Here is a 15227-nt window from a genome sequence, read left to right on the forward strand (position 1 = left end):
CATTGATTTTAATTTTTGATAGTTAGGTGGCTCCGGTCTTCATGGAACATTTTTCTGTGTCTTTTGCCATTACAATCAATATAAACTACATCTTACTTTAAATATTCTGTAGTATTATATTTTTTATATAGTATATATATTACATCATCTATCACAAGTACAAACACGTCGATGTCACATGTGCATGGCTACTAGTGAACAAAAGGAAAGCAAATTGATAAAACATATAATAGGAGGGAAGTGGATATGGTTTTGTTTCGTTGATGGCTTGGTTGCATGATTGAGAAGAGGTTGATAGTCATGGATTTTGATCAAGATTTGTATATGTGAAGATGTGTGAACAAATTCTTAGTTAGTCAAGAATAGATTGATAGTCATGAGGAGTTATGCGACGTCAAGTATCAAATCTTTCTTCAATCAAGAGTTGAAGTCACTAGAAGCTATGAATTGTACTCTTATGTGTTGAAATAGTTCAAGTCAAATGCACAAGGTGGATTTTCTCAAAGGATTAAGATAAAGATGGTTGATATCAAGAACAAATGGTACATGAAGACATTGCAGATTCAAGTGATTGAAGTAGACATATCGATTTAACTTGAGCATACGCATGTTGTAATATTAATTGGCATGGAACATGAATTCTTTGACAAGTCTAAATTCTAAAATCAAGCAAGCATTGAGTAATGACACGAGAGAAACACAAGCCACAACACTTGTACTTGTTGGTTCTGGGACTTGTTTTTTAGTTGGGATGATTAGCCCTCTGAACAAGATATCAATTTTGGAATTTGAAGAAAAACATGATAGCGTTTTCAGTAAGGTGATCTGGGTTGTTTTGTTGAAGTGTGCAAGTTTCGTAATTGTGTGGAAGTTACTCATATTCTGTCCAACGACTAGTTTTTTTTGTTCGAATGGCTAGTTTGCGGAAGTTCTGAGCTTTGACTGACATAACAAGCTAATTTTTTTAGTGGATTATACATACTCCCTCCCCCTAATTTGGAGGGGTTGTTGCTATCTCCCGCTCCCATAAAAAAAACAAAAGGCCATATGACCTCTATAGCCATCTCTTCTTTGTGATGTTTGTGTTATGTGTGTCAATCGTCTTTTGAGTTGGGTCGAGAGATTGGGTGACTGTAGTAGAAGAGAGCAATCCAAATATTTGAGCACTAGGAACTACTCCAATACTCCTCTTTCTAAAAATTGCACATATCTCAAAGCAGCCATATAATTAATTAAAGGCAGAATAGCCATTTTAGTCCCTGAACTATTACTCGAGGCTCAGTTTCATCTCTGAAGTTTTAAAATGGCTATTTTAGAACTCAAACTCTACTTTTGGGCTCACTTTCATCATAGAACTATGAATATGATCATTTCAGTCCTCAAACTTTGCATTTTGGACTCAATTTCATCCATAAACTATCAAAGTGCATTTCGGTCTTTAAACTTTATCTTCAACTCAACTTTGTCCATAAATAAAACTTTATATATTAGGCACAATTTCATCCATGAATTACAAAATGCATTTTGGCTCAACTATAATAATATAGGGTTATAGGTCCATAGGGATGAAAACGGTACGGATATTTTTCGACTGTATTCGAAACCGAATCTGTTTAGAGGGGTTGAGATCTGTCCGTATCCGAGTCCGGATATCCAACATCCGATACCGTATCCGTATCCGTATCCGAATACTCAAATCGCATATTTATGATGTCGATATCCAATCGTATCATATCCGACATAGTTGACACTATCCGTATTCGAATCCGAATCTGGACAGAAATATGAAAACAACTGTAATATCGGTGATATCCGTCCGTATCCGATCTGTTTTCATCCCTATAGGTCCAGCACCACCCACGTTTTGAGATGGACGATTACTGTTAGCTACTATTGTCCCTAGTGTGGTCCCAGTTAGCGAATCAGATAGCATACTTTCAACATTTATATTCATATTCTAAGATGCATATAGATATAAATATTCTTAAATATGAATTATTTTTAGCCTATGAATAAAAAATATTATTTGATACACTAATTATTTTTAGTTGAGCCTAACTCTAGAAGTAGCTAAGGAAAAAATTATAGATTTGCTATTATTTCAGTATATATCCATGTATTCTTAGGGAATAAATAGTATTCCAAGCAACTGTAATTGCTCCCTACAAAAATCATTTAATCGGATATGTATATAAACTGGTACTATTATAAGGTAATATAACAGCTTGGAATTATTAATGGCCACTAAATAGTTTTTTATGAATATTATATGTTCTATCTCCAATCGCTGGTGGTGTTGGAGATGAACAGGTGCAACAGTGCAACGTTCCACGTAGGACGATAGACAAAGTTCAGTTCAAAAAAAAAGTTTAAAGTCTGAAATACTTTTTGATAATTTACGGATCAAGTTGAGCCCAAAATGCAAAGTTTGAGGATTAAAACGTTCATCTTTGTAGTTCTGGGATGAAATTGAGCCTAAAAGTAGAGTTTGAGACTAATACGGTCTTTTTGAAAGTTTGAGGATAAAAGTGAGTCTTGAGTAATAGTTCAGGGACCAATACAGCTATTCTGCCTTAATTAAATATTTTCTTAATTATTTCTCACATGGTTTCCGGGCCTATTCCGTCCAAGCCTAGCCAGTGGCAAGCCCAGACCCAAATCCCTTTCCCGTTGTCCGGCAAGGAGCCGACCAGTTCCGCCGGCGGCAGCAAGCCACTCTGCCTTCGCCTCCGCCTTGCATGTACCGCCGCCATAGGATCGTGTGTAGCCGACTAGCCGACTTGTTCTGTGCCTGTTCCTTTTGTTGCCATGAGGTCCGGGAACGCTGTGTTGTGCGCTCGCTGTCGTGGCGAGCAGCGTCATCATCACCGCATGAGCCGTCGTCGTCCAATGCTCATTGGGTCGCGTTGGTAATCCTCACTCGTTCTGTTCATCGCCGCCTCGAGGAGCCAAAAACAGGTACTTGTTGATCAATCATCCTTCATTCTTCCATTGACTTTCTTAGTTTCTTTCGATCCCTTCTTGTTTCTGACCACATACGTGTTGGTTTCTTTTCGAGGTCCGTTTGGATCATTGGAATTAAATTTATTCTAATAATTATAATTTAGACATAGATTAATTAAGTTAATATAGTTGTATATATAATATATTTGTATATTTATTGTTAGACATACAAGGGACATACTTATATATTGCATTTCTATTATAGTAAAGTGAGTTGAAGAGTGTGCTATAAGTTAGAGAATAGAATTATATCATAATGACCTATAGAATCCATTTCTATCTCTCGCACTATGAATTTGAAGATATGTTTATTTGTGAGCTTGAAAAAATTATGGAACTATTAAATTCCAAGCCAAATAGTCTAATCTACTATATAGATTTCAATTCCTCTAAAACAATGAGATAAAAACGGCCCGTCAGTGAAATTCTAATCTTGTTTGCGGCCAACACTCTAGTATATGGTGACGGCTGCTGCAACAATGTAGTACTCTGTTCCGTCGTGGTGCCGGACCTTCTCTCTCTGTACTAATGTTCTGAGTGTGCTGCGCCGCGACGGCCATGACGTCCCTGGAGAGCACGACCCCTGCCTGCTGCCTGCGCATGAGTTTGGACTATATTTGGGCTGGGTTTGTACGGGACAGGCCCATTGGAAAATAATTATAATTAAGAAATATTTTAAAAATAGATGGGATGCTTTAAGATCTGTGTAACTTTTTTTGGAAAGAGGAGTATTGAAGCAGTTTCCTTTGAGCACTTGCAAAGTATTTGTTACTCTTGAAGGTGAAACCTTGGCTATTGCTCAGAGAATTGATGTGCTTACGGTGAGATAAGGGAAAGTTTGTGAATGCCATAATATCGCCTCTGCAAGGGAAGAGATCAAGAAAGTGGATCGAGAAAACTGGTTGACAGAAACTTAGCTTAAGCTTGACATTTAGTTGCTTTTTGGTTCCTCAACAGAGACGTTGGAAAGCAAATTCTTATGTCACCATTTTTGTTTCCTTTATTTCTAGTTCTTGCTTTGTATTGACCTTCTAGTGTGGGAGATTATATGTGCAGGTGACCTTTATGATAGCTTGGAAACAACCTAAATTGCGAGATAAAATTGGTGGATTTGATCTACGTTTCTCATAATTCATCAGTTGTGTTTTTGCTTATTTATGCGGAACTTCTATATATAGATTTCAACGAAACTTGCAGATAAGTGAGAAGTTCAAGACATATATGTGGAACCTCCACAGGTTGACTAATCCATTTCATTTCGAGTTATGAATTTTGTAGGAATCGCCTATTGAGACCTCCTCTAGGCGATATCTCGATCCTTTCAAGTTTTATAACTATAGTGTATACTGTATTGGCTAGTTACAAATTATGACCAGAACTTGATTTTCAATAAAGCTTCACGAAACACACTAGTGACCTTGATAAGTTATTGGATAATTCGAAACCACACACACGCAGCCCTATCCCCTTGTTACCAAATGCATGTGACATATTGGATGTTGACGAAGCTTGAAGCATATTGTGATGTCAAACAATCAACTGGTTTCAGAAATTACAAAAGGCATATTCTTTGTAAAATTTCGTACAAATATACATGGCAGCAGCATATAGAACAGGAAAAAAGAAACACAAAATTTCTTAAATTGTTGATACGCATAGCTAATCAATCAACGAGTCAAACAATAAAAAAATCACAGCTTCATATGAATGCATAAAAATTGGAATGAAGAAGGTAGAAAACAAAATGAATAATGTATTTTATATGACGCGCTTTATCCATCGGTCTCCTAATTAATTAATTTGATCTCAGTACTGTCGCATGCTGCACTCGGGCGGTACCGTTCCGTTGTACCTCTTGCCGTCGGCGCAGTAGTCGTAGATGGTGTACCCGAGCTGCACGGCGTGCAGCTGCCGCAGCTGCTTCTCGCTCAGCTGGCACAGGTCCGGCGCGGCGTACCAGTTTGACGACGAGGCGCAGCTGTCCGGGCACCCGGCGGCGCCGTACGAGGCGCAGTCGCAGACGCGGAGGTTGATGTCGCGGTACTCGGCGACGAAAGGCGCCTTGGTCCAGTCCGTCTTCACGCGGCCGCCCTGCGTGGCCCAGTCCTCCGCCGCCCAGATGCTGGAGAAGGCGTACATTTGCCGCCGCGTCGGGAACGGCACGCCCTGCGCCGAGTAGTTCCGGAACACACGGATCGGGATATCGTCGATGAACCACCTGAGCGTCGCGACGGCGTGCATGGATAGGTTGGCAGGTTGCATATATAGGACAGGAAAGGCTGCGCATGCACGAATAATAACTTACACGATCATGCACTGGTTCCAGAAGATGGTGTAGTTGTGGTAATCGGCGGTGGGGTCGAACCACGGCCGGAACTGCATCTCCTTCTGACCTATGCCGTCGGCGAAGACGTTGGTGTGCACGGTGTAGGGCTTGCCAGTCTCGTTGCCCAGGAACTCGAAGTCGATCTCGTCGTGGTTGTCGCCGATGGACGACGTCTGTTTCATTATTATAGGATATATGATATATATAAAATTTGCACGTCATCATGAGCAACGAATGATAAGAAGGTCGATGAGCACTCACGTAGTAGGTCGTGACCGTGCCAGCCGAGTTGCCCGTCACTAGCTTGATCCGAGTGGAAACGCTGCCGAAGATGAATTGCTTCTTGGTCCGTAGCATACTGCCTGATGATCGGCATGCGTACGTACGTACATCAGACACGCATAGAATTGCAGTATTCATTACGTATATAACAAGTCAACGAGACGACACTTTTTGATTACGGATAAACTTTGGTATTGGTATACCAAAATTAAAAGATGAACACAGATAGTATGTATACCTGAGGAGTTGCTGACGAGGGACAGCGTCAGGTGGTTTCCGCCCTCGTCCATCTTGGCGTTCTGCGGCTCCCACGTGATGTCGCAGTCGCCCAGGAAGTTGGCGGCGACGAGGCTGAGCTCAAGCACCGCCATCAAGGTGACGGCGGCAAGGCGGAGAGCCTTCGCCGACCTCCCCATACTGAGATTTCGATAGATAGACGATGTGCTTTCGTTTCAGTTGATCAATCGATGCCTTTCTCAGCCTGACAGCTTTGTCAGAAACCTAGAAGAGGAGCTTTGCTTATATGCAGCTTGGTGACACCGAACTCGACCGTTTGGGGGTGTTGGAAGTTTCTGGCACGCATGTAGTAGGCATGCAGAGCAAGATTGAGTTTTTCATTTCGTGGGATTTTTCCAGCTTGTTTTTGTTTGTTTCGATCATTTGAATAATACCATAATAATGGCATCTTTGATTTCTCCATCAAATCGTTCTTGACAGGATAGCTTAGTGCTATGCACGCAAAGCTACGATGGAAGCACCAGAGCCGTTTGATTCCCATGGTCTATTTGACAGGCAGGCAACAATCAAGGGGCCATGACTTCGTCTCTAGACTAGTGCTTGCCCTCAACTCGGGCAGAAGGTGGCAGTTGGTCAATGCTCTCGATGGCCACTATGCTGTTGTCAGGGGTTATTAGGAGAGGAATAGATAATTATATATGGTGCAAGCATTTGATCAAATAGAAGAGAATCAGCGGTCAGCACTCTAGATGCAAAAAATTGGGCTTTAACTTACATACAAGAAGGTAGCTACACGTACGCGAGACTAACTGTCCATCTGTATGTACTCCATCTACTCTATATTATAAGATGTTTTGGTTTTTTCTAGATACATTGCTTTTATTATGTATGTAGACATAGTGATATATTTAAAGTGCATAGTAAAAGTTATGCATCTAGAAAAGTTAAAACGTTTTATAATTTGAAATAGAGCGAGTATTATATATACGTGTGGATCTGCAAATTGGTAAGTAGCTAAAGCTTGAAACGTGAATAACTAATCTTATTATAGTCTAATAACATCTATGGTAAGTTCTGACTGAATCATACTCGAGTAACAATTATTACCAAAGCTTCCTCCTTATAAAATAAAAGGTACTCAAGCATAAGGCTTTCTTATACCTTTGCACGTCTGGGCAAGGAACAAGTATAGGAGTTGCAAACTTAGTGTAGCTCGGTTGATTTTTTTTATGTGATAGAGCTTGTCCACCTGGATTAAATCATTGACTTAGCATGAGTGCTCGTATTTTCTGGATTTATTTTTTAGATTTTAAAGAAGCTATTCTTTCAGTGGTCGGTGATGTGCCCATCGACAAAGAGACGACTGTGCTGACTTTTGTCAGGCTCGAGATTTGCCGGTCCAGCTTAATCTCTTGGAGGTGCTCATAGGGGTAGAGTATGCATGTGTGTGTTTATAAAGTTAAGTGTGTGCTTGTGTATGTGAGCGAAAAGTATAGTTAGATGCTACCAGCACCTTATATTAGGTGTCGTGCTACAACCAAAACATCACACTTTGAAAGTTTAAACATCATCCGATCATCTGGGTTCCTGCAAAATATGAACTTCTTCAACAATGTTATTTATTTTTTGTTTCGTTTGAAGTATATAAAGAGCGGGATGAGGCATCTATATGTATGCCCCATGTGTCAGTATATCCTTTCCTTTCTGCTCCACCCCCATGTTACTCACCAATGGCAGGTCCTGCCGTCCTGTTATTTGTTTTTACCCATGTCCCTCACTTCCTTCTCCGTCATGCCTCGCTGCATCGAGCTCGTCCGGTCGCCGCTCATCCACATCTTTCTCAGACCCTCAGTGCTCAACCACAGTGCCACCTTTAATGGGTCATCTCCTCCATGGGTGTCAGGACTAACCTCATTCTCTTCCAATGCCCTCGAGCCATTATATTGTTCCCTAACATGTAATGCTCCTCTCTCATCATTGAGCTCGGATGCCTTTGCCACTTCTTCCGTTTATCGCCCATATTTGACTATATGTTGTGCCATGCAGTATCGCTACTCTTGCTCCTCACCATGTGCCCACGTTGTGTCCTTGGTGAGAGTAACTAGCCCACCTATTTTTTGGGGACAGACTAACCCACATTTGGAAGGAAAATTTTCCTGTAGGATAATCTTATCTCACATCTTCTAAAACCAAAGCGTCACAAAAAAGCTATGTAGCCCCATCTCTCCTGCCCCAGTTCCACCAACCAAAATACATGATTGTGGATGTTACATGCTAGTCAAAGTTGTTCTCTCCAAATGATAAAATTTATACCTTGTCTAGTATTTTTTTGTGATAATTAGTCGAAGGTTCTATGACAGCCTAAGAGAGGGGTGAGTTAGGCACTTAAAAACTATTTACTATTTCTAAAACTATGGTCTCTAATTTCCACCTAATCAAAACATATGTAATGAGTAAACTATCTAGATGTGCAATAACTAAGGTTTTGCTAGGTGCATCGCTATCTCTATCACAAAAGAGTTGTGCAACCTAGTTTCCTATCATAAACTAAGCTAGGAATATAAAGCACACAACCTAATAAGTACATAATATAAATATGCAAGCAAAAAAGTGGTAGAGATGCAAACTCCCGTCGATGACACCAGTATTTTTACCGAGGTATCGAGAAGCTCCTCACTTTCCCCTAGTCCTCGTTGGAGCCCATCGCAAGGAAGCACTCATAAGGGCAGGCTCCCGGTCGGCTAACTCTAGATAGCCCCCGGGCCTTCTCCACGTGCAAGTGGATCTTCGAGATGGCCTCTCTCGGACCGCTCCCGGCGATCTTCACTATCGAGCTTCTAGCCAAATCGCCATGGACCTTGTTCCCTACGGTACACGGTGGCCACAACACAAATGCGGTTGGTGTAGTCCCATAAGACTATAAGCCCCTCCGGTGTACAACAATGGTCAAGCACTTTTAGCAGTGGTCTATATCTAGCCTAAGCACTTTAAAAAAGACCTACACTAATCACCAAGTGATCACTAAGCATATTGACTTCCTAGATATGTTTCCTAGCTCCTCCACACACCAAATGTCCGGTTTGGGTTGTATTTATAGCCTCTAACTCTAAACTAGCCATTTGTCCTTTGATCTCGCGCTTAGCAGGACCTAGCGTGATGAGGACATGACACCCATGCATATGACCATGTTTGGTACATGGTATCGAGGGGTAGGAGGCCAGCAAGGGTGTCCAAGTCAAGAAGGAGGTCTGAGGCTAATTCGGTTCGAGTCCCTGAGGTGGAGGCCCAAAGCAACTCAAGTTCGAGTCTGCCTCGGCCTCCAGGACCAGTCTGCCTTAAAATGGTCACCCAGGACGCATCCGGACTCCGTTTTCGATGATCCACATATGGTTGGAAAGCTAATTTGATAAGGAAGCCAATCCATGTGGTTTCACGTCAAAAGACCTTCGCAATCAACAGGAATCATCGAAACAAGTTAGCATTCAGAATTTGTCAGGGTGCTGCGACACCGTCTTTTGGTCCGTTGGACCGTGTATTGTGTTTGGGCCCATTAGGGGGCGCGTCCAGGGGGGTGACACCCAAGACTCTATAAATAGCAGCCGTCGCTCTCCTTAGGGTTTGGGTTTTGTTTAGTTCTTGATTTCCTCGTGAAACAGACATCGTTTTGCTGCAACTATCGCCACCAAGGCCGCTTGCTGTGAACCAGGGCCCCAGTTCTTGATCTTGTTCGCCTGTGGCGATTAGTCCTTTCGAATAAAGACCTGAACTCTTTCTCATTATCATAAGCCTCATATTTATTTGCAATTTCAGATTGCGTTTATCTCGTTCTTGCTTGTGTTCTCGATTCGCTTGCAGGAAAGCCTTCTCGGCGAGGTCAATCGCGTTCGCGTGGTTGATAACCAACGGAGCAGTGGTGTAACAGTTGTGGGGGTCCGAATCAATCTTGGTTCGAAGCCTAGATCATGAACGTCGAGTCTCCACCAATCAACGCTATCATATCTTTCGGAAGATCGGACCTAGTCTACATCATAGCGGTCCACCCACGAGGAGCTCCAACGGCTACTTCAATGGTCACCGTCAGCTGGTGGTCCCACATGTCATCCACTATGCTTGGCAGACCACCGTGCGTGGCGGTCCAACCGTGAGGCTTCCAGCAACAACCCAAGCTCTCCTTTCTTATTTCTTTTTCTTCACGTTTTAGTATTTTAGTGTAACTTTTAACTTCGAACTCCGATTTTATTGATCTTTGACTTTTTGGGAAGCTAATGAAGATCTCTATAGCTTTGAACTGATATCACACTAATTTGATCAAATTCGAAGTCATAAGATAAGACCAATTCATTTATCTCTTTATCTCTACTTCAGTTTCATTTGAGTCTTCTAGTTCTGGGTGTGTCTTAGAATTTTAGCATGTCTTGTAGGTCTTCAACATAACTTCTAATGCCTTGCTTGAGATGTTGATCATCCGGATCATCACTTTGCCTAAGTTCAAGTCCACCTTGCATCCATTATATTTGAGCTATACCTTGTATATATACTAGCAAGCGTCGATAGTCCAAATGGTCATGTTAATCATAAAAAACTTAATGGACCATAGGATCCATTTTCCTTACATAGTATTAAAAACTATTGTCTCAATTTGGTACCACATGTGCAACCCATGCCAAAATAGTGTTTTACTCATAGATATCCAATCAACTATTGTGCCTTAACACATATTGGTCTTGGAGAACCAACTAGGTTAGGGTACAACTAGGCATTTTACTCCTAACCACAACACTTCTGTTGTTTCTAAAAAAACCGTAAGTTCAAAAGTATGCTTAGTTTCATCTAAGATTTTTACCCTTCAATAACAGAGTTTGCCTTATGTATGCACATATTCCTCTGATAGCAATATCGCTCACCAGGGTCAGGGATGAGCGTAGTTGAAGAGAAGGGTATTTAATTGAATACCATTATTTTTTTTGCCAAACAACTAATACTTCTATATGTTAAAACACTTTTAGGTTATGATCAAGTCGCTGAACCTAGATATAATGCTCAATTATTATAATTATATGTTCTATCTTATATTTATCATTTATTATACAAATACAATTAGCATTGTATGATGTTATAATCGATTTTTATAACACACTAGCAACTATGTTGTAAAAAGAAACTATTTTATCATTTGAAATTCTACTAAATAACCAGCCGCCAAATTCTTGGCCCACATTCCAGGCTATAAATTAGGGGAAATGAGAGCGATAACGGTGAAGTACAGTTTGTGATTTTCACTTGCCAGGTTTCCCTATATTATCTGGTACATATCAATTTTGGTCACATACAGAAGGGAATTGTGTATCTTCCTAATTCCTATTGAGAAGAGGTAAAAGGATCACATCATATTTCAGTTTCACTTTGTATTGCCATTGTTAAGATTGACGTAAGACAAGTATACAAAGGCTTGTTTAAAGAAAAAGAAGGCTCATGGAGGCTGACTAGAGATGATGGAATGGAAATTGGCACCTTGTGATCCTACTAGCTAGGCGAAGTCAGCCCATGCAATTCTAAGTCATTGAACTTGAAGCACCTGGCCCAAAGAAAGAACTTGATTGCTGGAGTGCTAAAAACAGTAGCTTCTGCTAGAGAAAGGCCCAACTGGCTGGAGCAATCAAAGTGGAAGGGGCACGAGAATGAGTTAGAAACTGGCGCGAACTATTAGACCGTGAATCCTTTTTTGAAACATGTTTTTATTTTATTTTATTAATGTTACAAAATAGGTTTGATTTATTAATTAAGATAATAATAAACCATTGCCACCAAATAAAAGGACAACAATAGCTAGTATATCTCGACCGTTAAACAGTATTCTAGATCAAGTTGTTGCCTCCGTTTCTAAATAATTATATATCATTTAAGACATTAATTGACACGGTTTCCAATTGATATTTGGCTTTGTTTTTTTTTGTAAGAGTACATCATTTTAAATAGTGAATTAAATATATATTATGAAAGTAATTTCCATGATAATTTTATTGACATCAACAATGTGCTGTTAATCTATACAACATTTATATATTAAGTGCCCATTACTGACTAAATCCTAAAGCCAGCCACATATTTTGTAATCAGGGCGTGTTGTTTTATTAGCGACCAGCCGACCCCAGCCGACGGGTTGCCCGGCCGCTCAGTTATACTAGTAGAATACTTTCCAAACTTATCGTAAAATAACATGCATGTACCCTCCTCCTCGTCTCTTTTGCTCGTGTGCCCTACTGTTAATCGACCATTTTTATATAGATTGCAGGTTCTATCATCAGCAATTTGTCTTGCTGTGTGCGTCACGACGAGCTACGGAATCAAGAAGCCCTATGCAATAGCTTACTGATTCAAATACATATCCTACTCCAGCAAAACAATGTGTTTCTTGGCGTTCCTAGTCGTTACCGGAGGTTGTGTTTGTTGGATTTTATTAGGCTTGGCCTAATTTTATTCAATTAAAATCAAATAAATCCTAAGGCTTCAGATTAAATGCTAGGTGCAATAGAGACTTGATGGCAGGGTTGATTGTGGTTGACGGCTGACTTGTAACGGTCATGTTTATGGCTGCGGTTACTAGTAACTCATATGATTATGGCTCCAACTATGGCTCCAACTAACAGTAACTCTCATGATTATGGCTATAGTTACTGGTAACTCCAATACCCATAGCAGCGGTTTACTGGTAATTAATGAGCAATTTATGACAGTCTAGGTTCATCCTCTACACTTCACCTTCCGCCTTCCGCGTCTATAAGAAAGGTGTGCTCGTCTTCAGTCGTGCGAACAAGACACAACACATCTAGTCCATCAGTTCTTCTATTGAGTTGCTCCCGAGTTTTCCTTGTCCCAATTCTCTACATGCATGAAGACACTACACCACAACCTTAAAACAACTACTACTTTTGAGTTGCTAAAAGGCCTGAACAGTGACAGACAGTCAGTTGCTAAATCTTTTAGCGACGGACCCCTGCTGTTGCTACTAAAGGCGTCGCTATAAGTAAATAGCAATGGACATGATCTTTAGCGACCGATAGTTCGACGGTTCTACTTTAGCTAGGCTTGGTGTGGTGACTTAGGGTTTACATGTGAGTTTTGGGCCAAAATTTTCACAGGAGTGGACTAAAAACATCGCGTCAATGGATAGTTGTATTTAGCGACTGACGATCTGACTCAGTTAGTGCTATATAGTGACCGATGATTCAGCACAAAAGCAAAACATTTACACCAATAGACCATCCATCGCAGTATTCGATATTAGCGACTAAAGGTCCGAGGAAAATCTTTAGCGACTAACTGTTCAACGGTAATTGTTAACTTTTAGCAACAAACGTTAGATGCTATTTGGGGTTGTCGTGTAGTGAGAGTTGGGAGAGCATGCTTCCGGAACTGCCGTCTGCATTTGCGACACCTGCTCAGGTGTGTGCGCGATCAAGTTTGTGGGGAGCGTCACCGCGACTACTCGCTGATCCGATCTTCTTCTTGGTGGTGTTGTTCATCGAAACGTCTTCTTCCCTGGTGGTGCTATTGATCGTCTACTTCCTCTACTTACTGGTGAACGCCCGAGGGACTACACTGCGAACACCTACCTGCACCACCTAAGATTCATGACTTCGAACAACACACGATGTCTCGTGTGAATGGAGCCACCAGTGCCTTGAGCATGGTGTTGACGATAGTTTCGTCAACATTTTGGTTGGTCAAAAAATGTCACAAAAGTATCACATTCGGATATGTGTTTTCATAGAGCTTTTTGGCAGCCTTCCCCCGACCACTCTTTCTCGCCTCCTTCGAGGGTCAAAAAGGAACTGTTGCTCCAAAATAAGTAAGTATTGTAAATCTGATCCATGATTATCTAGTTCATCTTGGAAAACCTTATGAAACCATCTCTACTACAAAAACATTTTATCTTATCTTTCCTTGGACATTCTTGATTTGATACTAGTTCACTTCGCATTCCCCATGAAAATCGATACCTTGAAATACTCCCTAGATGAAAATTACATCGGTATCTGTGCGCTTGCATCCTTTAAAACACACACTCCACAGTCAACTACGCTACTAGATCTTATTCTGTCGCTGCATCCTACAAAACACAAATTAAATAGTCATAAACAAATTTGGTATTCTAGAGCATGCAATGTTCAAGCACTCAACAAATTTTGACCAGAAGGATCAACACACAAACAAAATGATAAATTATTTGGGCCACAATTTTGTGCTGTATACTTACTCCATCCTCAATTATAAATCGGATTATGATGATTATTCCTAAAGGTAAAATGGAGTGTTTCCAGCCATAAACGGTACGTGTTTCCTGGGCCGGTTTTCCCTGGCCCCATATTCCTCCTGGAAGTTTTTTTTTTAATTTTGTTTCATTTCTCGGCAGCTCTTATACTCTTTTGTTTACCAATGATGAATGGATTTTAGCAGCTCTGCCAAGATGGTTTCAGAACCCAAATGTATTTATCTTAAAGCCATTTTATAGAACTAAACAACAAAATTTGTTGTGTGCTAATTAATACTCCTATATGCATCAAAGATTTCCTTATTCCAAAGCAGTTTAAAGCTATATGTATACAAATTTTAAAAATTGGGCCATTATTTCAAATTTTTGTGTTTTAATAATTTTAAAAAATTGTAGGTATGTTCCTATGCACATAGTATCGTTCAGAACCCTATCAATTTGGCACTGAGTATTTTTTAAGTTTAATTAACATTATGAAAGGAGTATAGTTTAGTTTCAAACAGTATATGTTTCAGTGTTATTAAATTTATAACTTATGACAATGATAACAATCTTAGCAAAAATCAATTTCAAATTTCTTAAGCTATCTAAGAATTTCAAAATTCATATAAGCCAAGGTTGGGAGGATTTTGACAGGCGACTGCTTGTTTGTGGTTGAGGATTGAAAAATAAAATCAACTATATAGTCAAAGATTGTAAATTGTTGAATTATTTTTCCTTCTCCTTCCTTGAGTTTCAGTTGTCTATTTTTTTTCTGAAATCTTATGGTTACTATCGGCCAGCTTCGATCTGAAACAAAAGTACTACTGTATTTCCTCCATCTCACAAACAGTGTCATGCTCACTTCTCAAGAAGTCAAATAATTTTAGATTGACCAAATATATACAAGAGAATATTGTTATTTGTGTTGCATAATAAATATCGTTAGATTAGTCGTCGAATATAATTTCATAATAATCTTATTTAAAGATATAAATATTGTTAATATTTTTCACAAGTTTATTCAACCTTAACAAAATTTTACCTGGACAAAATTCTAAACTTCGTTCTTTTTGGACAGAGAGTATTGTACTATCTATCTTGCGCATGTGGTGGTGGGGGTGTGGG

At 40.1% G+C, this 15227-nt stretch overlaps 1 protein-coding gene across 1 annotated transcript; it reads right to left on the reverse strand.

The window, feature by feature from the left end:
- Window positions 1-4809: 4809 nt before the first annotated feature.
- Window positions 4810-6027, reverse strand: LOC136519547 (probable xyloglucan endotransglucosylase/hydrolase protein 26). The gene is made up of 4 exons (XM_066512935.1): window positions 5850-6027; window positions 5591-5691; window positions 5309-5502; window positions 4810-5221 (listed from the first exon to the last, which is right to left on the reverse strand). Exons 1-4 carry the CDS (start codon window positions 6025-6027, stop codon window positions 4810-4812), a joined length of 885 nt encoding a protein of 294 aa, XP_066369032.1.
- Window positions 6028-15227: the final 9200 nt, after the last annotated feature.

Source organism: Miscanthus floridulus, chromosome 18 (assembly GCF_019320115.1).
Source record: "Miscanthus floridulus cultivar M001 chromosome 18, ASM1932011v1, whole genome shotgun sequence".
Classification (NCBI taxonomy): Eukaryota; Viridiplantae; Streptophyta; class Magnoliopsida; order Poales; family Poaceae; genus Miscanthus; species Miscanthus floridulus.

What these genes read in the sequence shown, in the direction of transcription:
- LOC136519547 (XM_066512935.1), bottom strand. Translation starts at nt 6,027, where the DNA reads ATGGGGAGGTCGGCGAAGGCTCTCCGCCTTGCCGCCGTCACCTTGATG. An exon ending in GCACGGTCACGACCTACTAC is followed by an intron (nt 5,503 to 5,590) that starts GTGAGTGCTCAT and finishes ATAATGAAACAG; the next exon opens with ACGTCGTCCATCGGCGACAA. An exon ending in TGGAACCAGTGCATGATCGT is followed by an intron (nt 5,222 to 5,308) that starts GTAAGTTATTAT and finishes CGCGACGCTCAG; the next exon opens with GTGGTTCATCGACGATATCC.